A 26377-nucleotide genomic window follows, 5' to 3' on the forward strand; every position below is an offset into this window, starting at 1 on the left:
TTTAAATTCTTAAAAGTATTTATTATTCAATAATTCTTTCTCCCTCTGCCCCACACAGCCATTTCTCATTCCTCTTTTTTGACCATCCTAAAAGCTGAATATATCCTTCATCTCCATGGAAGATAAGAATAAACACTAAAACCGATACACTCGCTCAGGCCTTCATCCGGCACTATGTCACTGTGGGGTGCTGGCCTTCAACAAGCGCAGTCTTCCTCAGGGCTCGACCACGTAGTCCCTTTTCAAGGTCACTGGTGCACTCATAGATTTGAAATGCCGCTGCCCATCTAAATACAACATGGACTCTGGAACACAAGAGAGAGAGAGCCCTGGAGAAACTGAAGAAAATTATTGTACAAACACAAGACCACCTGGGAACCCTGGGACAGCATTGGGAATGCAAACTTGACACCAGGCAAGCAATGCTGGGCCAGAGAACGGGCCGCATACCCCAGGGAGTGGGCCTCAACTCCAGCCCTTTGGCAGGACCAGTCCTAACCACCAGTGGCTGCTTGCACTGGTACCGGCCCTTCAGACAATGGCCAGGCAGGCAGAACAGCAATGGCCACGTGAGGGCCATGAGGCACCCTGACATTCAGGGCTGCAGAATCTCAAAAGCACAGTCCCTTAAAGACATGCACTCGGGTGGATGGGCGTCAGAGTACTTCTTACAACAACCTAAAAGGAGAAAAGTATCTTTGAAAGTTCCCCTTGTTAGGGACAAGCAGTTTTGTCACTTACCTCCATATGTTCTGGGGAAAACCAAGGGCACTTCCTTTTCCGACATGAACGTAAAATGAAAGACATTGGTGGTCATATGCTCTTTATCCTGAAGAGAGGCCACCTCACTGTGAACTCTGACTTGAATGTAATTCCCCTGAGTAAAGCAGACCTAAGTGATTAGGGACATGATAGTTAGTTGCATCAGGAAGAGGGAAGAAAGCAGTCAGAAGACAAATGGTGGCTTTAGAATACAAGCCTCTCTTTTAGGCCCAAATAATAAAAGATTATATTTCCCTGTCTCATCACACACCTACCTGTGCAGAAAGAAACAGCAATGATCCCACCTCAACAGGTTTCTGAAACATGATATCATCCACGGCAACTATAAACGGTCGGGAACCACTATCGGAGAAAGATAATACTTGGGGTCAACTGCAAAATTCAGATGATTTCTAGTTTTTCCCTAATAATCCTCTAAAGCAAACTTTAAAAGATCAAAGAATAACCTAGAGGAGGAGGAAATAATCACACCAGTAAGGAATGGTAAGAGATGACACTGTGATCAGATCAGTGCCAAAATCATCTTTTCCCTGCTGCATGTCATCACCCCTTTTTCTCAGCAGGTCTTTAATGTACTAACTGACAGCATCAGAGCAAGAGCCTTCTAAAATGAAGATCAGGGGGAAGGACAGGGTGGGACAAATTGCAAGAGTAGCACTGACATATATATACTACCACATGTAAAATAATAGCTAGTAAGAAACTGCTTATAACACAAGGAGCTCAGCTTGGGGCTCTGTGATGACCTAGAAGGGGAGAAGGGAGTGGAGTGGGAGGCTAAAGAGGGAGGGGATATATGTATACTTATAGCTAATTCATGTCATTGTACAACAGAAACCAATGCAACACTGTAAAGAAATTACATTCCAATAAAAAATTTTAAATAAAAAACAAACCCATCTGGAACCAGTGTAGCATTTATTTAAAAACACCGTATATTATCAAACCCATTTAGACTGGTCCAAAATGTTTCCCTGAGTGTGGTAGTATAAACGGCTTCTCAGGAGTTAAGACTACCTTAAATCTAACTCACCCAAAGTTACAAGCAGTAGCCCATGCAAGTTCATAGGCTTTCCTCATAAGGAAACCACCAAAGATTCGATTGAAAATGTTCCGCTCCTATAGGACATAAGATAAATATTAATAAATACAAGCTTGTGATTATTCAAATCTACAGAATAAGGAATTAACAATGCCATAGAACAGAGGACAGTTGAAAATCGGGTCAAATCTTAGACGAGTGTCATGAGTCCTAGTTATCCTGTTTAGAAGATTCTTCACTAAGTTCCAATACCTGAGGGTGGCAAATATCCAAGCTCTTGAGTTTTGAATTCTCCATCCACACTGCATTAGGAGGCAAAACTCGACTTCGAAAACTTATAGTCCTGTGCAAATGGAGATTGAGGAAACCCGGTCAATGCCATGGCTCTGCTGCGGAAAATTAAAATATTTACAAACACCACCCAATATGTTCGAGCAAGTATAGCTCTGGAGAAGGCCTACTTTCCCAACCTAGAATCTCACCATCCTAACTTACTTTGGATCCAGCGTGTTGAGAAACATCTCGTGTATGGTTGTCCTCTCCTGGGCAGTGGGGGCCATTTTCAGTAATGACGTGGAGCTGAAGGCGACCCTTCTCCCCTTATTCACTGCAACAGGGGACAATAAGAGCTATGATCAGAAGGGCCACACTACAGCACAAGGTTCCTGTCCAGGGCTGCCTAGGACCCTATAAACACAGTATTTCCAGAGTTTGAAAAGCCCACTGGAAATTATACATTTATCCCACAGAAGGCTGCTGAGGCTACATAAAACTTCCAGTAATTTTTTTGCTTTCAGATGGAAATCATATCAACTCAGTGTGAGATCACTTATAATCACCTTGACCTACAGCCCCAACCACCAGCTATTTCATTAAGAGACAACTCGCATTTCATCAAAAGTGAGAAAACAAATTACTTAATACTGTATGATCAATAAAATTTTTCAAAGAATGGACTCTTTGGACACTTGACTGGTATGAGGAGTCCATACATACTCTTATTAATTTCTTCTGCAACAGAGTTAATATGTTTTTAAAATTTTATCTTATTATGAACAAATTAATATACATTCTCCCTGTCGAAAGAGCTCTTCTTCCTCTGGGCTTTCAAGAGTGAGTGGATTTACAAAGGCCGGCCTAAAAAGAAAAAAGAAAAAAATTTTAAGACATGCCATTACCTAAAAAAAAAAAAAAAAAACTGAAGATTTTCATTTTAGGTAATGCTACTGACAGCTTTACATAAGAGCTCTAGAACAATCAGGGGCACCTCTGGACAGACGTCTCTGCACACTAGAAAGTTCACATTGTAAAAAGACATGGTCGATTGTCAAAATGTTTCACCTGACTCTAATTATGAGGAAATGGCCAAAAATAGGTTGTAAAAATTCTGTAAGACAACTGGCCTGGACTATTCAAAAATGTTAATGTCTTTTCAAGGCAATCAACATATTCAATTTAATCCCTATCAAATTACCATGGCATTTTTCACAGAATCAGAACAAAAATATTTTAAACTTGTATGCAAACACAAAATATTTGCAAATGATACAACTGACAAAGAATTAATCTCCAAAATATACAAACAGCTCATACAGCTCAATATCAAAACAAATAATCCAACAAAACATGAACAGAAGATATAAATAAACATTTCTCCAAAGAAGACAGACAGATGGCCAAAAGGCACATAAAAAGATGCTCAACATTGCTAATTATTAGAGAAATGCACGGAGAAGGCAATGGCAAGCCACTCCAGTATTCTTGCCTAGAAAATTCCATGGATGGAGGAGCCTGGTAGGCTGCAGTCCGTGGGGTCGCTAAGGGTCGGACACGACTGAGCGACTTCACTTTCACTTTTCACTTTCACACATTGGAGAAGGAAATGGCAACCCACTCCAGTGTTCTTGCCTGGAGAATCCCAGGGACGGGGGAGCCTGGTGGGCTGCCGTCTATGGGGTCGCACAGAGTCAGACACGACTGAAGTGACTTAGCAGCAGCAGCAGCAGCAGAGAAATGCAAATCAAAACTACAATGAGGTCATCACCTCACACAGGTCAGAATGGACATCATCAAAAATTGTACCAGTTTCCCATTAAAAGGAACCTGAGGACTCCTTGGAGAAATAGCTGATACTAGGCCTGAGGCAGGAAATGTATACGATAAGTTCAAGGTATCTCATTGTACCAGAGAGCAGAAAGTTATCAAAGACTAGGAAATGTAAAAATAGCTCATCACAGGAGGCAGCTTAAAGGAGTTCCCACTGACCAAAGATGTTCATTCTGAGGAACAGGAAGAACAATGGCTGCAATTTACTGAAACATATTTATTATATTAAAATCCATGAACTCACAGTGATACTTTCTTAAAAAGCAAAAAAGGCAGAAAAACTATCATCACTAGCTAGTAAATGTGATCCTGACTTTCCCTGACAAACCAAACTACCCTAGCTGGTAAAGCAAAAGTCTTCTTTACAGATCTCTGGCTAACAAATACAGAAAGAATGTCAGAATTTGAGAATCATTTTATATCCTCTAATGAAAATGATTAAACTGCTAGTCAGCAAAGGAGATTAAAAGCACTGAAGGAAGACTGATGGGAAACTAGCTATTTATAAGATGTACATGGGATACATCTTGTACTGTACTACACCTGCGGATTACTGCTGATCATAAAAGGATAAACTGAAATGCATAATGGAAAGATCAGTCTGTTGCTACTTGAACCCACACACTAATCTTACCTTTACTATGAGTGGGAAAATCTGACATGATACAGTATAGAGACAGCATCACCTAGGAAATGCTCTCACCAAATACACTGAATTCAAATCTAACTAAGTTTTTAGATCTAACTTCAATTTACAGAAAATACGAGGGATAGTGAAACAAGTAAAAAAAATATATATCATGAAGAAGCACTGAGACAAATCCAGAAAGTGAGACACTGTATAGAACAATGAATCTGGGCTTTCACCCACTTCATGAGAAGGAGTAAAGGACAGGTGGGTGCACACAACCATTCCAGATTAACACAGGCTGAAGAGATTTCACAATTTTATGAATATACTAAAAGCCATTAAACTGTACACTTTCAATCAGTGAAGTGTATGATATGTGAATTATATCTCAATAAAGTTGCAAGCAAAAAAAGCAGACTTAAGAGACATAAAAATCAAATGCAGTAAGTGGACCTTGTTTGGATCCTTATTTAAATAAATCATTAAAAAGGTAACTGGAGAAAAGTGGATATGAACTATTAGAATACATTAAGTACTTACTATTATTTGTTAGGTGTGCTAGTGGTAATGTAGTTATTTAAGAAAATATCCTCATTTTTAAAGCAATGCCTACACTAAGGTATTTATTTAGAGGTGAAATGTCATTATATCTGGAATTGCTTTAAAATATGATACAGAAAATAATATACCTTCAAAAAAGAAGGAAATATGGCAAAATGTCAAAACTCTTAAGTCTAGGTGATGGTATCTAGAAATTTATTAGTCTTCTCTCCAGTTTTCACATATCTCCAGATATGTGAAAAATATATTTAAGGATTTCCCTGTAGCTCAGACGGTAAAGACTCTTCCTGCAATGCAGGAGCCCCATGTTCAATCACTGGGTCCAGAAGATCCTCTGGAGAAGGGAATGGCAATCTACTCCAGTATTCTTACCTGGAAAATCCCATGGACAGAGGAGCCTAGCAGGCTACAGTCCATGGGGTTGCAAAGAGTCAGACAAAACTGAGTGAAATTTATTAGATCTAGAATAAATCTAGAAATTTAGTTAAATATAATAAATCTAGAAATTTATTAAAGTTTTCTCTCCAGTTTTCAGATATCTGCAGATATTTGAAAAAAAATATATTTTATATTTTTCAAAGAACAGGAAAAAAGAATAGGAAAAAAAAACAGCAATTACCCTTTATTTTCGGAATCACGAGCCACCATTACAAATGTCGCATCCAACACAGGAGAAAATACATTGCCATTTAACTAGAGAACAAAGAAAAGAAAATGCAGGTGTAAGAAATGCGTTTAGTGGGAAGACCTAGTACAATCTTAACAGATACTGGAGCCTTCAGTAAAGGCTGAAATTAGCAAAAGAGGACGAGTGCGTTCATTAATCGCCATCTGCTGAGATGCCAGAAACATGACTAGGCTCTGGCAGGTGGTGGGGAGTGGCAGTAAGATCAAGGAATCTGTCATCTAGCAGAGAATGGAGACACCTCCAAAACTCAAACAGTGCACAGAGTGAAAAGGGCTTGCATGGGCACAAACTATGCCTTGGAGCTGCATGACTGGGACCCAGGGCAAGGGTCACAGAGGGACCTTATGCATCACCATCACTTAAGTGTAACCATCTTGCAGAAGGCTGGCTTTCTTCAGGCCTACCTGTCCTCCCAAAGGCACACACAGCCAGGGAGACCTCCCATCGCTCACCCAGACATTCAAATTTTCTGGAAACTTGAGTGTGCCAACTACTAGGATGTGCCTGTTTCCTTAGCCCAGCACAGGGGCTTCCAAGAATGGATAAAATGGGTGAAAATTCTGTGGATTAAGCTAAATATGTACAGTGCAGAGTCCATCAAGATTTTAAGGTATTTTATCCCCTAGGAGTCTGTACTTTTAGGAAAGTTATATCCTCAGGTCCTATCGTAACCTGGGGTTACAGCTGGTTCCATCCTCAACAAACCTCATCACTAGTCCTCATGCCCAATATCCATTCAACCCCTTATGAGCCCTCCCCTTCAACTTTGGGAAGAGTCTCCCCCATCTTACTATGTCCCTGTCCTCTTCAAACCTTCCAAGAGTTCCTCCTTTCTCCCAGCATCTGTTCTAAGCCTGCTGGAAAGCCTCTGCCACGGAGCCCAGATTTCTCTCTGGTTGTTCACCAAACATTCCCCTTGTGCCTGCACCTTTTTCTCTAGCCACAGCTAACAACTTGGAGGTCCTGGAATGTCCAATTTTGTCACCTGAGCACCTCCCCTCCACATCTTTGCCTGATGCCTTCCTCAGGGCAGCATTCCTCAAGATACTCCTCCCCACCCCCAGTCCCAGCCCTACTCCCCAGGCAGAGTTGATCATTCCCTCCCTTTTTTGCCACCTAAGTGGAAATAAAGGCCTTTTCTGACAGTGGCTCTCAACATAAGCTAGGAAGATATCACCCCCTAGGGGCATCTGGAAACGTGCAGGGCTGGTGATGGTTGCCATGAGCTGAGGGACATTACTAGTGCAGTGCAGGTAACACTTCACAACACAGGGGAAGGTCCTGCAGAACAAAGAATTCTCCCACGTACAATGCTAATAGTGTCCCTGTTGAGAAACAGTGCACAGTACTTAATTTGTGCTTGTTGCTCAGTCCGATCTTTGTGACCCTGTGGACTATAGCTCACCAGGCTCCTCTATCCGTGGGATTTTTCAGGCAAGAACACTGGAGTGGATTTGCTGTTTCCTCCTCTGGGGGATCTTCCCGACCCAGGGATCAAACCCACATCTCCCATGTCTCCTGCGTTGCAGGTGGATTCTTTACCACTGAGTTATCAGGGAAGTCCACTTAATTGAATATACCATAATGATTTACTTAATGTGTCTGTCTTCCTACTGCACCGAGAGCTCCTTGAGGATAAAGACCATTTTTATTCACATTTGTATCCCAGCAACTGGCACAAAGACTGGCAGACAACAGATACCCTATCAATGATTGTCAATGCATAAACTGAGGCAGCTAACTGTTAAGAACTACTAGAGTGTGAACTCCAAGAGAATGGAACTTTCTCTGTTTTGCTCACTACTATATACCGAGCACAGAGGGCACACCCCATAAATCACTGCAAAGTCAGTGTTAAATGTTGGCCATCAGGAAGTGGGCTAGATGACTCACTCCCAGATCTCCCTGGGGATGCGCGCATAGTCAAACAGAAAAAACACGTGTGTACAGAGCTCTGTAGAGCAGAGTATAGCAGGAGCCAGAAGAGAAGGACATGTGGAAGAAACAGGTACTATGAGCTGAAAGGATTAGGGACAAATTGGAGCATGAAGTGAAGTGACCTGGAAGCACAGGTAGAATGGGGATATGGGGAGCCACCGCCCAAGAAATCCCAGGAAAAGGAAAATGTACACCAGGATACTCATCCACTCACCTACTGTGTAATGTTCCAGTTTATTATAATTAACATGCACTAGTGCTTAGCATCGTGGATGCAAAACAAACAACTTTACTCTTAGGATGCTCAAGATCTCCAGTGGTGTGCTCTAAGAAAGTGTGTGAACCAGCCACCAGGTAGGTCGGTGCTGTTTATGGAGCATCTTAGACCCTAACTGGTGTCACAGATGGTAAAGAATCAGTCTGCAGGAGACCCGGGTTTGATCCCTGGGTCAAGAAGATCCCCTGGAGAAAGAAATGGCAGCCCACTCCAGTATTCTTGCCTGCAGAATTCCATGGACAGAGGAGCCTGGCGGGCTGCAGTCTGTGGGGGTCGCAAAGAGTCAGACACAACTGAGCAACTAACACTTTAGATCCTAACTAGTCAAAGGAATTTAGACTTTGAACCACAGATAATGGCTATTGAAGGGTTCTGAGGAGGGAAGTGATATGACTGAAGATCGGCTGTGGAAGATCTATCTGGTAGATATGTGTATCATTAAGACAGAAGAGACTAAAGGCAGGCAGAATAATTAAAAGACAGCTAAGACACACGAGGCAGTGAGGGCTTGAATGAAACTCAGAGGCCAGGGGGAAGAAGTGAGGACTCTGTTGAGAAACAGTGGGTGATGAATCTGCAAGACTTGGCAAAAGGTTGCATGGGACAGGGAAAAAGTAAAGTCTTCACAAAGGTTTGGAGCTGGGAGAAACAGGAGGGTGGGAAAGGGGAAAGCGAAGGAGAATCAGGATTGGAAAGGAAGCTGACACAGTCTGGAACACACTGGACTTGGGAGACAGCAAGAGTACACATGGGAGAGAGATCTATGGGAACCCCAAAAGGCAGGTCTGAAGGTCAAGCCTAGAAGAGATCTGGAGCCATCTCCATAGCAATGATGGTAAATTAACATAATTGGCAACATTTGATTAGTGGCTACTGTGGTTAATAAAACAGCATCTCAGAGAGGGCAAGAAATCTGCCCACTGTCACATGGCTAACAAACGGCAGAGTTAGGATATTTTTTGCTCACACCATGTGGCATGTGGGATCCTAGTCCCCCGACCAGGGATCGAACCTATGCCCCTTGCAGAGGAAGTGTGGAGTCTTAGCCACTGAACTGCCAGGGTAGTTCCAGAGCTGGGATCTGAACCTACATTTTAGCCAAACCAGAGGCAGGGTATCTATTGCCAAGCTCCCTCTCTAAAATAAAAGATCACTTAAGCCATGAGTTATTCATCAAAATGGCCAATGAGAAATGCAAATTTAAAACAAAAGTGTATTTCTGACACTGATTTTTCACTGGCTCTCTTCTTAATAATTCCTTTATCTCTTTTTCAATCTATTTGTCCAAGATTCCTTAGAAAGCAGGTCTTAAGCCAGGAATCCACTGTGAATCAACCATTAGGACTAACAAAGGAAGTGAACAAATCATAGCACCATCCCCAACAACTTCATGTTTGGTTTTAAAAGCAGTATTATTATGTAAACGTAGCAACAAGGGAGTTTTAAAAATTCAACTGTTTACATACAGTATCAAATTTTAAAAGTACCTATTTTATTTAACTTAAATGAAGAGTACATCATGAGAAATGCCAGGCTGGATGAAACACAAGCTGGAATCAAGAAGGCCGGGAGAAATGTCAATAATCTCAGATAGGCAGATGACACCCCCCTTATGGCAGAAAGCGAAGAACTAAAGAGCCTCTTGATGAAAGTAAAAGAGGAGAGTGAAAAAGTTGGCTTAAAACTCAACATTCAGAAAACTAAGATCATGGCATCCGGTCCCATCAATTCACAGCAAATAGATGGGGAAACAATGAAAACACTGACAGACTTTATTTTCTTGGGCTCCAAAATCACTGCAAATGGTGACTGCAGCCATGAAATTAAATGACACTTGATCCTTGGAAGAAAAGCTATGACCAATCTAGACAGCATATTAAAAACCAGAGATGTTACTTTGCCAACAAAGGTCCATCTAGTCAAAGCTATGGTTTTTCCAGTAGTCAGGTATGGATGTGAGATTTGGACTATAAAGAAAGCTGAGCACCAAAGAACTGATGCTTTTGAACTGTGGTGTTGGAGAAGACTCTTGGAGAGTCTCTTGGATTGAAGGAGATCCAACCAGTCAATTCTAAAGGAAATCAGTCCTGAATATTCATTGGAAGGACTGATGCTGAAGCTGAAACTCTAATACTTTGGCCACCTGATGCAAAGAACTGAGGTTGGAAAAAACCCTGATGCTGGGAAAGATTGAAGGTGGGAGGAGAAGGGGACAACAGAGAATGAGATGGCTGGATGGCATCACTGACTCGATGGACATGAGTTTGAGTAAGCTTTGGGAGTTGGTGATGGACAGAGAAGCCTGCAGTGCTGCAATCCATGGGGTTGCAAAGAGTCGGACACAACTGAGCAACTGAACTGAACTGATTCTGACAAAATAATTTTAATTACTACAGAGCAACCTTCAGACTTTTTCCAAAAGGTGAAATGCTTCATAATTTCATAACAGAAAAGAAAAATGTATCTGAATGATAGATCCATCTAATACCCTGATATAACTAAGTTGTTCTTAGATAAGTTTTCACAATGAAATCTTGAACATATTCTGAATTATTTGATTTCTGTCCTATTATCTTCAAGGTACTTTTTCTTGACAAATTTCTTCATCTCTTTTAAAAAAAATATTTATTAATTTATTTGGCTGTGCTGAGTCTTAGCAGCATTCGAACTCTTAGTTGCAGCATGTAGGATCTAGTTCCCTGACAAGGGACTAAACCCAGGCCCCCTGCATGAGGAGCACAGAGTCTTAGCCACTAGGCCACCAGGGAAGTCCTTCTTCATTACCTTATAATAGCTGTTCTGACTTGTGCTCATCAGAGAGGCTGTTCCTAGATGCTATAGTAATCTAAGTGACTGTTACGAGTTGAACTGTGTCCCCCAACGAGATATGTTGATGTCCTAACCCTCAGTACAGGTGAAGGTGACTATATTTAGACATAGAGTTGTTGCAGATATAATCAGGTAAGATGAGGTCACACTGCAGTAGGTGGGCCCTTAATCCAGTATTATTGATGCCCTTATAAGAATAGAAGAGACACAGAAACACAAGAGGAAAGTGCTATGTAATGAAGAAGGAAGACAATGAGTGTTACAAGTCAAGGAATGCCAAAAAGCCAGCGAACCACTAGAAGCTAGAAAGAAGCAAAGAAGGCTTCTCCTATACAGGTTTTAGAGGGAGCATGGTACTGCTGAGACCTTAATTTTGGATTTCTAGCTTTGCAATTGTAAAACAATTTATTTCTGTTGTTTTAAGCCATCTGGTTTGTGGCACTTTGCTACAGCAGCCCTAAGAAACTAACAGTGACCAATTCCATTTATGTTTAACAGAACTCAGACTGCTGTGAAATTCTCTGGGGTAAAACCAGAAACAAGGACCTTAACGTGGAGCTATATATGATTTGAAAATAATAAACACTAAGCATAAACGCCAAATAATTTGTCCAGGAGGATACTAATACACCATCTGTATGACGTGAACTTGAATTGCTCTTCTATAAGTGGAAAATGAATAAAATTATACACCTGCCTATGGATAGATACGTAAGTAAGCTTTTCTTTCACTGAGGCTAGCTGGCCATATTGGAAAAAGGGGGTAGACTTTGGGCATAGACACACCTGGAACATACCCATCTTCACTTCCATGGATGTCTTCCCAACCCAACTAACATGGCCACTGAACTTGATGTCCTGTTCTGGGCTCAAACTCTTCTTACACATATCTACAAAACAGAAAATCAACCTGAGCACAAACCATACTCCAACTTTTCTGTACTGTAAATTGACATATTTCATTTGAAATTTTCATAAATTCCACTATATTTCTTTTCTGTCTTGAAAACTAAAAATATGATTCTTTTTTGACATACTGAAGACATGTGTATGTCTTTCTGAAAAATAAGGCAATGCAAAGAATATAAAAAGTGAAACCAGAATCATGCAAAACCTCTCCACTCGAAGATAATTATGAAAAACATGTTGGTACATAGCTGACATTTTCATATGCATATACATATATATACATAAAAATTCCTCCATAAAAGGAAAATATTTCCTCTAATATCAATATTTTATACTTACTAAAAATTCTAAGTATGCCAAGAAAATAATATCACTTACCAATCTTGTCCACCAGGGCTGTAACTATCGATAAAGGAGACATCTTAGCTGAATGAATTTTGTTGTGCATGTAGCAAATAAGAACTGTGGGAAAACAGAAGAAAACCAAATAAAGGAAAAAGCAAAATTATTTTTTAATGCTCACAATTCACTCCTTGAAATTCATAAACAGTCTTATCTGGTTGTGAAGACCCAATTCCCCATATCCCACTAGGGGTCATATCCTAGAACTGAAGATTTTGATACATTAATGAGATCTAGAAATCATCTAATCTGACTGTCCATTGAATTTTAGCTCTGATGAGGAAACTGAAGCCCAAAGCCCAGATCTACCAAGTGGCTTATTATCACTCAACCAAGGTATGGTGCCTAAGTCAGAAAAAGATCCCAACACACAACCCTGAAAACATCACACTTCTTCAAAAAGAGAAATAAAAGACAAGGACTCACCTACCTGTTTTCCTCTTGACTCTTCCTGAATCATGAAGCTATTATTTGGCTTAGAGCTCTCCCTCCTTCCCATAATACCCTCGGCTCCTACACTACCCTGTAGTGATCTGTGTACTTCCCATAATTTAACAAGTATATACAGGTGCCAAGCATGACTCTATGTACCTTACAAATATCAACTCATTTAAAATTGTACTGTACTTCTTCAATAGCATCCCTGCCTATCCTATGATTCATTCAAAGATGTATCATCAACCCTCAGGACTGGGTCTGTGCTCAATATCTGTTGAGTAACAATAAACTCTTCCATCCATGCACCTGCTAAAGGACGTACTGGGAGGGGGATGAGGAGAGAAAGGCAAGAAACTCCATTTACAAACCTTTATGGTACCCAGAAAGGAAACTTTAAGTGTCTGTAAGTGTAACTGTCTACAGCACATTAGTGGAAATGAAGACAAGAGAAAAGATCCAAGAGCTAAGAAGAAGGCAGGTTCGACAAGACTTAAATTAACTAGGTATCTAACTTGCATGAGTGAAGACGATGTGCCATTCACTGAGAAAAAGGATATACACAGGAAGAGCAGAGTGGACTATTTTCAACACACTGAATTCAGGAAGTCCATGGCAGATCCAAATGAAGATGCCCAAAAGGCAGGACAAACTGGTCTGCAACTCATAAGAGCAGGCCAGGAAATGTACCTTATGTAGCTCCCATACTAGAATTGATGCTTTTGAACCATGGTGTTGGACAAGACTCTTTACAGTCCCATGGACAGCAAGAAGATCAAACCACTCAATCCTAAAGGAAATCAACCCTGAATATTCATTGGGAAGACTGATACTGAAGCTCCAATACTTTGGCCCCCTGATACAAAGAGACCCCGATGCAGTCAAATTTAGCAATCCATTTTGAACTAAGACTATTACTACGTGCAAGCAGGTTTGGAAATTTTATATTTTCATGGTGAATTTTTCCTGTTCTCATGTTTGTGCCTCTTTATACTGGTTTTTATTTAAGTACATTTTAATGAAATAAATACAGCTAATATAGGAGGAGAAGGAGACGACAGAGGATGAGATGGTTGGATGGCATCACCAACTCAACGGACATGAGTTTGAGCAAACTCCGGGAGTTGGTGATGGACAAGGAAGCCTGGTATCCATGGGGTCGAAAATGACTGAGCAACTCAACAATACTGAGAACAATTGAAGCACCGGGATTCAAGATTTATAGAGAAAGTGCATCTATCAACAACAAAAAGGGGCAGAAGACAACACCCTGGAGATCAGCAACATTTAAAGGATCAACAGAGAAAGAGGAAGCTACAAAGGAGACTGGGAACTAGTAGCCTGAGAGGTGGGAGGAAATATTGCCAACGCCCACAGGTGAGTTCGACATTGTCAGGAGCTGCAAAGGGGTCATGTATGCTGAGAAGCACCTGTGAGATCACGCAGTAAGGCAGCAACAGACTGCTTGGCATGATCAGCTCAATGACACAGAGGAGCAGAAGCCAGAACACAAAGTTAGCTCTCAAGTGAGAGGGAAAGAAAACTGGAGAATGCTATAAGGGAAAGGGATTTTACCTATTTTTCACTGTAAGACTCAAGAGCCTTGAATATGTTTAGAAACTGAGGGAAAAGTGAAGTTGAGCAAAGGCTTGAGATACAAGGGAGAAAGTGTCTGTGATAAAAGGCGATTTTCTTGAAGAAAGGGATGGAACTGTATCAAATGAACAAGTAAAAGGGACTAGCCATCTACATGAGGTGATGAAGAAAAACAGAATAGCGGCAGGGGAGTTAGTGTATTTAAGTTAAGTGTTAGTCACTCAGTCGTGTCCAACTCTTTGTGACCCCTTGGACTGTAGCCTGCCAGATTCCTCTGTCCATGGAATTCTCCAGGCAAGAATACTGGAGTGGGTAGCCATTCCCTTCGCCAGGGGATTGTCCAAACCCAGGTATCAAACCAGTGCCTCCTTCACTGGCAGACATTGCAGCAGATTCTTCATTGTCTGAGCCACCAGGGAAGCCCATTTATTTAGAGACACCTAAGTAGATGGGGAAACAGTGGAAACAGTGTCAGGCTTTATTTTTTGGGGCTCCAAAATCACTGCGGATGCTGACTGCAGCCATTAAATTAAAAGACACTTACTCCTTGGAAGGAAAGTTATGACCAACCTAGATAGCATATTAAAAAGCAGAGACATTACTTTGCCAACCAAGGTCCGTCTAGTCAAGGCTATGGTTTTTCCAGTGGTCATGTATGGATGTGAGAGTTGGACTGTGAAGAAAGCTGATCGCCGAAGAATTGATGCTTTTGAACTGTGGTGTTGGAGAAGACTCTTGAGAGTCCCTTGGACTGCAAGGAGATCCAACCAGTCAATTCTAAAGGAGATCAATCCTGGGTGTTCACTGGAAGGACTGATGCTAAAGCTGAAACTCCAATACTTTGGCCACCACATGCGAAGAGTTGACTCACTGGAAAAGAGTCTGATGCTAGGAAGGATTGGGGGTGGGAGGAGTCGGGGACGACAGAGAATGAGATGGCTGGATGGCATCACTGACTCGATAGAGGTGGGTTTGAGTGAACTCCGGGAGTTGGTGATGGACAGGGAGGCCTGGCATGCTGTGATTCATGGGGTTGCAAAGAGTCGGACACGACTGAGCAACTGAACTGAAGTAAACCAAAGTCAAGTGAGTGTGTGTGTGTGTGTGTGTGTGTGAGAGAGAGAGAGAGAGAGAGATCTTTTTTTAAGAGCCAGTAAGAATTTTTAGGGCTTCCCAGGTGGCACTAGTGGTAAAGAACTCGCCTGCAATGCAGGAGACAGAGGAGACACAGGTTTGATCCCTAGGTCCAGAAGATTCCCTGGAGAAGGAAATGGCAACCCACTCCAGTATTCTTGCCTGGATAATTCCATGGACAGAGGAGCCTGGCGGGCTACTGTCCACAGTGTCACATAGAGTCGGACACAACTGAGCGACTAACATTAACTAACTTATGAATTTTTAAGCAACTTTATTAATTTCAAGAAAAATGTAGCTAGGTGTAAGCCCAACAATGGATTTACATCTCTATTTTAAAGATTAATAGAGCCTTTCTTTAAATGCTTTCCCAACAGTTCAATCCAAAGGCCATTCAACAGGAGCAAGCAGCACAGCCCCAAATCGAGTGCTAAAGCCCAAGTGGGGTCAGGAGGACATGCAGTGAGGCAATGAGAGCCATGGCCCAGCATGCTGCAGCCAGAGCATAGTGAGGAGGGTGACCTGGTACAGAGCAGCACCCCAGCAAGGAGAGAGGAGTGTCCATGAGGATTTTGAGGTGGCAGTCATATGAAACTGGCTACATACAGGGGAACTGATCAAATAAGTAACTACATACTGCATAATGGAGTCAGCTGGAGACGGGAATCACAAATGTGAAAAGGGAGGAATGAAGAATGAACCTGTGGCTGGATCAGAATTGGGACTATCAGTATGAACCCAGGGTTCCAACTGACAGATAGACAGAGATATAGGCAGATGGATAGAAGGAAAGAGATAGATTGGCAGGCAGGTATAAATGTAAATGAACATGTATGTGCATATATTCCCCAGCTCACATACTAAAAGGGCATTGGAATAGTGATACCCCAGCAATGATGACCACTCCAGCACCAGATCTTGGTTTCTCCATTAAAAAGATCCAGGGCTCCACAGAGATTTGGCTAATTCCAGGACTGGAGCACAAAAAGTAGAAATGAGCCTAGAAGATTTTGTGCCAAAAAGTGAGGAAGTGCTCAGAGAAGGATGGGGACACATCCAAGAAAGAAAAAATCAAAAACCAAAAAACCCACAGAAGTCAGCACGAAGGGACTGAAACAGTCCTGGGACAATTTGAACATCAAAACAGACGATAGAAATACATTCCAATCCATTCAGGAACATAGGAATCCCTGAGTCCCTACTGAGTTTAAAATAACTGATAAAAGTCTGATGAGGAATGGCATTTTCACAAGTCCCAACAAGGTACTTACTAATTAAAAAGGGGAAAAGAGTAACTTTACAGCAAAGAAACCTGGCAGACACCACCTTCACCAAGGAATCAAAGATAACATCACAAGAACAGGACAAATTAGAATTATGTACTACCTGCTAAGACACAACAGAAACACAGCATCCCTTCTATGTCACTCCAGTAGAACATGCATGTCCCAAATCTAATCTTGGGGAAGCATCAAACAAAACCAAATTAAAAGAAATTCCACAAAAGAACTGGTGCAAAACCTTCAAGAGTATCAAGGTCATGAAAGTCAGGGAAAGACTGACTTATCTGTGACATATCTGTGACTGACTTATCTGTGACATAACAACTAAACGCAACACATGATTCAGAAGTGGGTCCTCCTGCTGCAAAGGACCTCTGGCCAAAGTTGAATGGGGTCTGAGGATTAGACTGTCTATGTCAGTGTTAATTTCTTGATTGTGAGGGTTATCTTGCAGTTATGAAGGAGAATGTCCCTGTTTGTAGGAAACACATGTGAAAATATTTGGGGGTGATGTGCATCGTGTCATCAGCATACTCTCACATGATTAGGGAAGAACAACTCCTTGTACTCTGCCACTTCTCGGTAAATTTAATTCAATAATTATGACAATTCAGAATTAGTAGATGCCATTCTTTTTCTGCTCTTTGAGAATATCTTCATCTGTGCAAGTTAAAGAATAAAAAGACCTTTTCCAGCCAGAGGCATCAATGTATTGATGTAAGTCCCTATTCAAAAATATTAAAATATCAGTACCTCCCAGGCTGTCAAGATCCTCAAGAATCCTGCCAAACCTGTGAAATAAAGGAAACTGTGATGAAATGAAAGTCATGATGATCACCCTTTAAAAAAAAATAACACATCATGGGGTGATAAATATCTATAAAATTTATTATGGTGATGGTTGTACAATTCTCTGAATATATTAAAAATCAGAGAATCACACATTTTAAATAAGTGAACAGATCTCAAAGTTATAACAAAGGAAATAAAATAAAAACAAAGGCACAAGCAAAAATATTTCTGTGTTACCTTACGGTGTTTTGAACAGTCAAATATTTCTCTCGTAATTCAGGCTGACTGCCCAAAGGCAAGAGAACTTCAATGTAACTGTCTTTCATGGTCCTAGGAGGCAGTCCTTTTTGTGACTTAGCCAGGAAACTATGAAGTAGTTTTCTTTCCTCCATTGCTTTCACATGGTCTCTGAGAAGAAAGGATACAAGTTTCATGAAACACAGGAACCTGCTCTCCCACAACTTCAGTGCTATACAGGCCAGTCAGACACCATGAAAGAAGGAAAGAGCAGGTCTGGACCTACCTCATCTCCTTTTCCTTCCCTCCCTTCCCACCTGCCACTTGGTGAAATTAAAAAAAATTTTTTTAATTTCTCAGCCTAATAGATAAGAAAAATACACTTATAAGTGATACAGATATTTCCAAATGAATGATAGATTCACCCTCATCAAAAAGTGTATTCAAAGAATAGAACCTTGGAAATCAAACTAGAAATACAGAAATGGACATAATAAAAATATATAGATATTAATATATATGTAAATGTGCTAAAGAACAACATGGCCACTGAACTCCACATTCCCATTTCTCACCTGGACAAGTCTCGTTTTTTCTGTGCCCCAGCTCTCTCTCTCTCTCTGCCTTCAATTTCAGGAAAGAGAGACAGAGGAGGAAAAATGGAGTATATCCAAAAGAAGTTTGGAAGGCAGACCAAAAGGTAAAGAGGAAGATAATATGAAAAGGAGACAGAAAGGGAAGAAAAAGAAGAGATGATTAAGGTGGAAGAGAAGAGAGACACAAGGGGATAGGGAACTAAAATGTTCACAGTATCATTCATTAAGCTGTCTTTCTAAGCTTACTTATGAAGTATAACTGCCAGAAAGGTGAAGCCTACAAATGGAACCAGGTAAATCCAGAATATGGAACATTCAACAAGACAAATGGCTTGGCCTCTTTAAAGTTAAACTCATAGGGATAAAAAAGGAGGCAGGGGTAATTATTATTCTACATTAGGGGAAACAAGAGAGTCATAAACATGCAATCATTTACTAGATCTTGATTTTTATTAAAAGTTATAAAAAAAATACGTGGGGAACAATGGAGGAATGCTGAATACGGATGAATAATATACTATTAGGGAATTACTGTCAATTTCACCACATGAGAGAACATCTTACTTATTGAAGATTTACAAGTGCTTATTTTGTTACATAGGAAAATATATTTATTTATTAGAGATGTACTGGAACATAACTGGAGCTGAAGTGTCATGCATGAACCTATATAGCCAGTATATGTAAACTGGCAAATTTGGAAAAATGTTCCTAAGTACCCAATTCAGATGGTGAGAACAAAAATATTCATTTTTTCCACTTTTCAGTAAATTGAAATTTTTCATACAATGAGATAAAAAGAAGTCATTAGGTAATTTTTATATCAACAATAGATTATTATTACCGTGCTTTCTCTTTATCTCATTTTAGCCTCAAAATTCTGTGCACCAAGAGGGATATTACCCTATTTTACAACAAGGAAATACTGAGAGATAAAGATTGTATGGGAGACCTGGTTAATTGTGAACTCATAAGAAGCAATAAAGGAGTCATCCTTCATGAAACAGATGAACGAGGAAACTCGGGTTCAAGTTCCAAACCCCAGTACTTGATCGTTCAATGTCTGAGTTTCAGTCTCCTCATATGCAAAAAAAGGAACAGAAACATATGTCATAAGCATGTCCTAATCAGTGAGGTAATATACCTGAACGTGCTTTGAAAAATGTAGAGTACATGTAAATTATATGATTTTACGACAACAAAGCATCAACTGATGAGTATGTTGGAATGTTGATCTTCTCCCCCAAGTGAAAAACCTCTCAGTCCATTTCTTAACAATGGGTTTCCCCCATTCCTACAATGGGAGCATCAACTGAGCCTAAATAAGCCTGGCATACCACTCCAGGGATAGAAGAACAAATGAACACAGAGTGCATACCTCCAGTTTGTGGATGCTCCTACTATCTCCCGCAACTTATCTCGAACTGAAACAAAAATAAAGAGGTCATTCCATGAAACTAAGAATGTGAGAACTGGATTACAGCAATGAGCTCCAGAACTTCAAAAAGTGAGTCATGCATTCAAAATCTTCAAAGAGCCATGAATTTCCACTTAATGCCATAAACAACCAGCTCAGAGAAGGGATCAGGCCTCTGCGTCCCCAAAACTTGAAACAATTACTGTTTCCCTAGTGCTGCTGCTGCTGCTAAGTCACTTCAGTCATGTCCGACTCTGTGCGACCCTATGGACAGCAGCCCACCAGGCTCCTCTGTCCATGGGATTCTCTAGGCAAGAATACTGGAGTGGGTTGCCATTTCCTTCTCCTTCCTTAGTGCAGAAAAGAATATCCTGTGTCACTCACTGGGATTTATTGGGCTGGCCACAAAGTTCAGGTTTTCCATAAGATGGTATGGAAAAACCCAAACTTTTTTCCTTACAAATAAGCAGAAAAGGGTAACTCCGATTATTCATCAGATGAGGCTGTGCATCAGCATCAGGAGGAGTCCCTTTATGATGAAGACATTATGAACAGAATCCCAGCCTATCTTCTTATAGGCAGTGGGACTAATATCAAAATTTGAATCTCACTCTAATTGATTTCTCATACATTTATATTACCCTAAATGTTAGAAAAGTTGAGGCAAGGAAAATGAAGCAAAAAAGGAAAGGCAAAGAAAGCAATTTAAGTTTAGTTAATGCCCACTGCCCCAAACTGCAAGAATAAATTAGTGCAAAAAAAATTTAAGCACTTAAAAAAAGAGTTGATACCAATTACCACACACACACCATGATACACATGTATAGGTGAACAGGCTATATAAAGGATAAAGGGGAAATAAAGTAAGATTAAACAGTAGTTAGTCAACATTAAAAAATAAATCTATAGGATTTTAAATAATGTTTTGAGTTCATGCACTGTTATCTAACATTTTAAAATATACATTCAGGTTACAGAAAATTACCTACAGCAATCCTTGTTCCTTCAAAAACTAAGTGATCAAAACCAAATATGGTTAGATGAACATGCATTTTACTTTTCATGAAAAAGTGGTTGATTTTTCTATCAAACAACTGTTATAGCAAATTCCTTGGTGGTCCAGTGGTTAGAACTTTGTACTTTCATTGCTGGGGCCTGAGTTCAATCTCTGGTCAGGCGACTAAGATCCCACAAGCCACACAGTGTGGCCAAAAAAACCCAACTGATATATACCATAAATTAGATCCAAACTCTAATTACAATTAAACCATAGAGTACTGTGCCAAAAATATCCATTAGTAAATTAGTCTTATTGCTGACTTTTTCCTCCCAAGTCCTTTAAATAAAAGAATGGACAGAAAGTATCCCAAATAGTACACAGATTACTGATGTTCAGTGATAAAAAATGATTATTATTAGTTTATAATGAGTTTAAGAAGAGAGGCAGGTGCTGAGGGCCAAGAAAACAAAGCAAATTTTAAATTTTGTATATATATGTATGTATATATATATTTGGATCCTTTAAAGAAGCCATAATTTTCATTATAATGAATATTCCTACACTGACACAGACATCCATAGTTTGCATATCATATGAGTAACTGAAACTAACTTCGATTAACCATAGATTAATAGGATACCTCTAACAAAACTACAGACTAGGAGTCTTTAGTTGGTACAACTGAACTTTTTTCCATGCCTTCCCCTTCAGTACCTACATAGAGGATGTAAAAATCATTTAACTAAAAGCTCAGTCCCTAAGGCTTGCAGGAACCAAAGGTCAAGTTCTGAATGTGATTTCTATCCAAAGCTGGTCATTTTATAAATAAGAAGCTTAAGAAAAAGCAACCTTTACTATGCCTCATTTGCCCTAACTGTCTATCTACATGCCTCTCAAATAAAACAGGGTTTTTTTTTTCCCTGTATGGGCCTAAAAGGTAAGTACTCATGCTTGCCTTCACGGATGTGGAAGATATTCTCCGGGTTCTGAGGTTCTTGGGTCAGTCCTCTGCTGGGAGCAAGCAGTCCCTTGCTCAGGGTACAAAGTCTATAAAAAAAAGAAGAAACACACTTAGAGAAGGTTCCATGGCTTCTTTGCTCGCAATCCCAAAGACCTGTGCCTCCTCTGGAGCACTTTGCATTGCACTCTTGGTAAATACTGTCTTTAGTGTCTGCACTTGTTTCTCAACTGTATGTATATTTGCTTATTAGGTCACACCATAAACCATCTCTCCAATGAGAGTAAATTAGGTTAACAATCTACAAAATAAACAAAGAAAAGATATCGATCAGGTTTCATGGTTCTAACTTATTAGCTTCAGAAGCCCAGAATCTATTTGGTAAACAGCTGAGTAAACGAAGAATATTTATTTTGTTATTGTCATACCATACTTCCTCAATAAATAAACTAAACCCAATTAAAAGTCAATCAACTTTGAAAACATAATTAACCCTTTCCAGGGTTACTCAAAGAGAGTATTTATTGTATTTAGGCAGAAATTTCCTACTCCCCAATGGGATAAAATCCAAGGTATTCACCCAAATATGCTTAACCTGTTCCCCAAAAACAAGCTGTTTAACTTGATTTTGTCTAGTACATAAGTTTTGGCTCCTAACCACACACTCTATGAGGGATAACACACATATAGTATCAGGGACTGACAGAGTGATCTGTTGAGAGCCCAGTGGACTAAGGCAAGGCATTGAAAACGTCAAGAACCCCAGATAATGTTATTCATTCCAGCTCAAGTGACTAGTAAATTCTTACTACCTAACGCAAGGTTCAGTAATAACTAACTTATTTTCTTTAGAGTCCAAATTTACTATAGATTTCTCTTCTGAATTACAGCATTCACAAAGGGTCTCTGACTAAAAATATCTGGTAAAATCTCCATGGAGTTTTCAGTCATGTGCTACTAGAACAAATCCTGGTCCTTTCACCAAGTCAACTACTCTAACTGCAAGGAACACAGAAAGGAGTACATGCTCAGTGGCTAAATTAACTCCTTAGCCAGCCAGACATCACAGTCTCTGATATGCTCCCCGCTCATCTACTAAGACCAGAATGCTTCCTAAAGGGTTCAGGTTTTGGTTTTGTGTTTATTCTCCAATCACACAGCTGACAAGACTCTATCTTACACAGTTTTGGTTTATCTTTTCCCTAAATTTTCCATTTCTGTATTTTTATATGTGGATTAATATTTCAATCTCCTTATTCTTGACCTTCTAATTTGCATTTTCTCAGAACATGAGCTGAACTTTTACACTATTTCATTTTCTGTATACTCTGTAGGTTCAAACCCCTCACTGAAGGAAATAGAGCATGTGGTCCTTTGTTCTGCCATCTCAGAAACTACTATTCTGCAACTGAATATACTGGGTTTTAAAAAGCACACTGGAAAAAGCGGACAATCTTCCACTGCCACTATTAACTGGAAGAGCAAAAAATCATGCCCTCAATACATTAACTGGGAATAATAATAGATGCAGTAGATGATCGCAATATAAGAAATGAGATCTGACTCTGAGTGGGTAAATACTTCAAATACTAATCACGAACTAACAGGAGCTATACAATTCATCTCACATATTTGGGTAAATACACATTTATACAAGCATTCTGTCTTGTTCCTTAAGAAGCAGCATTTTCTGCAGACTGAGGAAAACTATCTCATTCTGCCTGAGTGAAGAGTGGTGTAGTATACAGAGGTTAAGAGCCTGACCATGCTGCTTGTTAGCTGAGTGACCTTGAGCAAGTTACTTAACCTCTCTGAACTTCAATCTCCTCATATGTAAAATAGAGAAGTTAACATACGTTAACCTGTGAGGGGCACGCCTAGTACACTGACAAGTCCTCAAAAAAACATGAGTTATTCCAGAAAGGCATGCTTCTTCAGAGTCTCCCCTAAAAGTCAAAAATGACCAGAAGTTTGGGAATAAGCCAGGCACTATAATGGACCATCTCTGAACAGACTATCAAATGGAGATAGTAAAGAAAGGAGTTGATAAATACAGAGAAACACTTGGGTCAAATTATTTGGAAAACTGTGGTCCTGGTCCTGCAGCCCTGCTCTTTGCACACTGCCATAAAAAAATGTGGAAATACATCCCTGTAGCACAACGAAGGCCTAATGTGAATGTTCTTTTAAAAAATCATTGATTATACTCATCATGTATCAGCATAACAAATTTCTATTCTCCTGTGAATATTCAGTGTATTGTAACTTTTCACTACAATTTCATGTTGTCCCTACTGATAATCTGATGAAACCTGTGGCCCCTCAAGCCTAGTAGCTGGGGTGGGGGGATGTATTTTATTGATACACACAATGGTATATATTATTTCAGATGGTTCACAGACCACTCCCTTTTGACACCCCTACGGACCCCTAGACTTAAAATACTGTGATTCAGATCAACCTCCTGGAAAAACTAAGGCCCAAAGGAATTAGATGACTTTTCCCCTGCCAGTCAACTAGCACACTGTATAGAGCCAAGTTCTTCTGATCCCTCCTCACCCCTCACATACACCACACATGTAGGGAAGCTGCTCTTTTCATAACCCCAGGCTACTTCTCTTTATCTACGAGACACTGAGATGCTTCAACCACTGCTTAACACCTCAGTACCTCAGTTACTGGTTTATTCCCCAATAAGCCCTCTGGAGTCTTAACTACAGCAAAACCTGTAGGCCTTTAGAAGAAACTGTCAAGAGGCCTCTAGGAGAGTCAGGCCCTAGGACTCCATTATTGAACCTTCCCAATGAAAGGAAACTAAGGAACCCAATCTCTCCATGGCTACCGAAGGGAGTCACCAAAGTCACATGCAGGTGTGAACAGAAGTCTTAGTTGTTCTGGGTTCCAAGTTTAGGATGGGTGTCTGGGAAGAGTTTGCAGTACAAAACCAGGCAATGACACTCACAGGCCCTCCACTTAGAAAAAATGCCTCAGTTTAGACACTAAACAAATACAGGTGACTCTTCCACTAGTAAGGGGAAAAAAAGAAACTACAAAAACCGCCCACCAGTCAAATAACCTAAACATGCCAGACAGTCTGTATTCATTTATGTACTCTCACTAGACACTAACAGAGTACCTGCTTGAGGTTCTACAAGAATCAGAAGAAAGGAATGGCAGATATACAAGGAGCTCATGGCAAAAAAAGAGGACTTCTGAACGGGGAAGAGGAGAGATCAAAGAAGGCTTCCTGGGAGAAGGCACATGGACAAAACCCTGGAGATTGTACAAGGCCTGTCACATCATGTCAATACAAGGTAAAGGCAACTGTGGTTCTCCTAATGACTTTCAACCTGTCTTCAAGCAGTAAAACAAAGTTAATGAGAAAATGAGAGAGAGACGCAGAGAACCTTTTTCAACTGACAGCAGGGTCCACAGGAACAATGAGAGAGATTCAGGGACCCCAAGAGAACGGCCGGGGATCACCGTCACTCAGAACCACTGTGGGCCACACCAGGAGGGCTGGTACACCTGTGGCAGGATGAATTCAGAAGCTGCAACAAGGGTCGGCCCCCTGGGACGCAACCAAGCAGAAAGATCTTCGAACAGCTGGAGTGCTCCGGTTGCAGCGGGTTGGGGGAGAGCCAGACATGCCCTGGAGTCTAAAGCCTTAAACCGTCACTGGACAAGCTGGGATGATGACTTACACAAAAAAGCATCCTCCTTGTCCAAGTGGCCCAATCAAAGCCACTTCCCCACCTGGCCTTACCAGTCTTGCTGCTCAGTAAAAGTAAAGTTCAATCAGCACCAGGGGACCTAGTCACACAGTTCTGAGGTCCTGAGAGACCGGAAGGTACCCTGCAATCTCTACCCACATTACAACACACTCAAGTCAGAGTCCAAGTGTGTCAAGCACTTAACCTGAAACATGCTCTGCAAAGAAGCGTAGAGGGCGATAAAAGTAATGTGCACTCCTAAACTCTAGCCTTCCGACAAAAGGCTAACTCCAAACTACACCCCAGATGAGCAAAGAAAAAGGAATGTCAGGGAACGCCCAACTTCCTCCCTTCAAGTGTCGCTTCACTTTTATCATCAAACTCCGGCCAGAAGAGGTGCAGGTGGCGGGTGTGTTGTCCCACCTGAGGCCGGCGGGGTCGCGGTACGTTAGTGCCCTTCCCTACCCGACCCTATTTTATGCCCATAAGCCCCCAGCATTAGTTCCGCCTGCTGCGGCCCGCTCCTTCCGCCCGGGCCCGCTGGCAGCGCCGAGGGAGGGAGTGGGCGCCCCTGGGTCCGCGCCCCGCCAGGTGCCCGGCTACCTACCGCAGCGCCGCTCGCCTCATCGCGCTTGGCCGCCGCTGCACGCGTGACCACAGAGCCGGGCCCCGCGCACCGGTCGGTGGAGAGAAGTTGAAGCAATGGAAAGCACGAAGACGGAGAGAGCGCTCGGGCGCCAGACCCGACCTCAGCCGGACCGCACCCTTGTTCTCCGGCCGCGGAAGGGGGCTGGGGGCGGGGCTATGCAGCCCGGGAGCAGAGTCTCGCGGTCCAAGGGCGGGACTTCGTTGCCCGGGGGCGGGGCCACGCTGCGCCTGTAGCCCCACTCATTGGCGAGAAGCTGGCATCCGTCTCCCCTCCAGGTTCCCGCTCAATCGGCAGCGCCGGGAGCGTTGCTAACTGCGACGCTGGCCTATCACATCTACTGTGGATAAAATGCACCCGGCGGCACCAGAGTGTGACGCAGAGGCTAGGTTCAGCCGCGTCCT

The 26377-nt window shown here is 41.3% G+C and overlaps 1 protein-coding gene across 1 annotated transcript; it reads right to left on the minus strand.

Annotated features, from left to right (window-relative positions):
• ACOT9 (acyl-CoA thioesterase 9) lies at positions 1-26125 on the minus strand. Its single transcript, XM_055438667.2, has 15 exons — positions 25935-26125; positions 21612-21703; positions 19618-19663; positions 17644-17814; positions 17368-17405; positions 12143-12226; positions 11642-11745; positions 5743-5816; positions 2895-2962; positions 2321-2432; positions 2078-2168; positions 1817-1902; positions 1038-1125; positions 742-892; positions 1-305 (listed from the first exon to the last, which is right to left on the minus strand). Exons 1-15 carry the CDS (start codon positions 25952-25954, stop codon positions 217-219), a joined length of 1314 nt encoding a protein of 437 aa, XP_055294642.1. The 5' UTR covers positions 25955-26125; the 3' UTR covers positions 1-216.
• Positions 26126-26377: the final 252 nt, after the last annotated feature.

This window comes from Moschus berezovskii, chromosome X, assembly GCF_049115385.1.
Source record: "Moschus berezovskii isolate FMDL1 chromosome X, NW_MosBer_1.0, whole genome shotgun sequence".
In the NCBI taxonomy this organism is placed as follows: Eukaryota; Metazoa; Chordata; class Mammalia; order Artiodactyla; family Moschidae; genus Moschus; species Moschus berezovskii.

Excerpts from the sequence above, each read along its gene's own strand:
- ACOT9 (XM_055438667.2), bottom strand. The coding sequence starts at position 25,954 with ATGAGGCGAGCGGCGCTGCG. Across the intron at positions 17,815-19,617 it reads GGAGCATCCACAAACTGGAG|AGACCATGTGAAAGCAATGG; the intron begins GTATGCACTCTG and ends CTTTCTTCTCAG. Across the intron at positions 2,433-2,894 it reads GCTCTTTCGACAGGGAGAAT|TGAATAAGGGGAGAAGGGTC; the intron begins GTATATTAATTT and ends CCCCTGTTGCAG.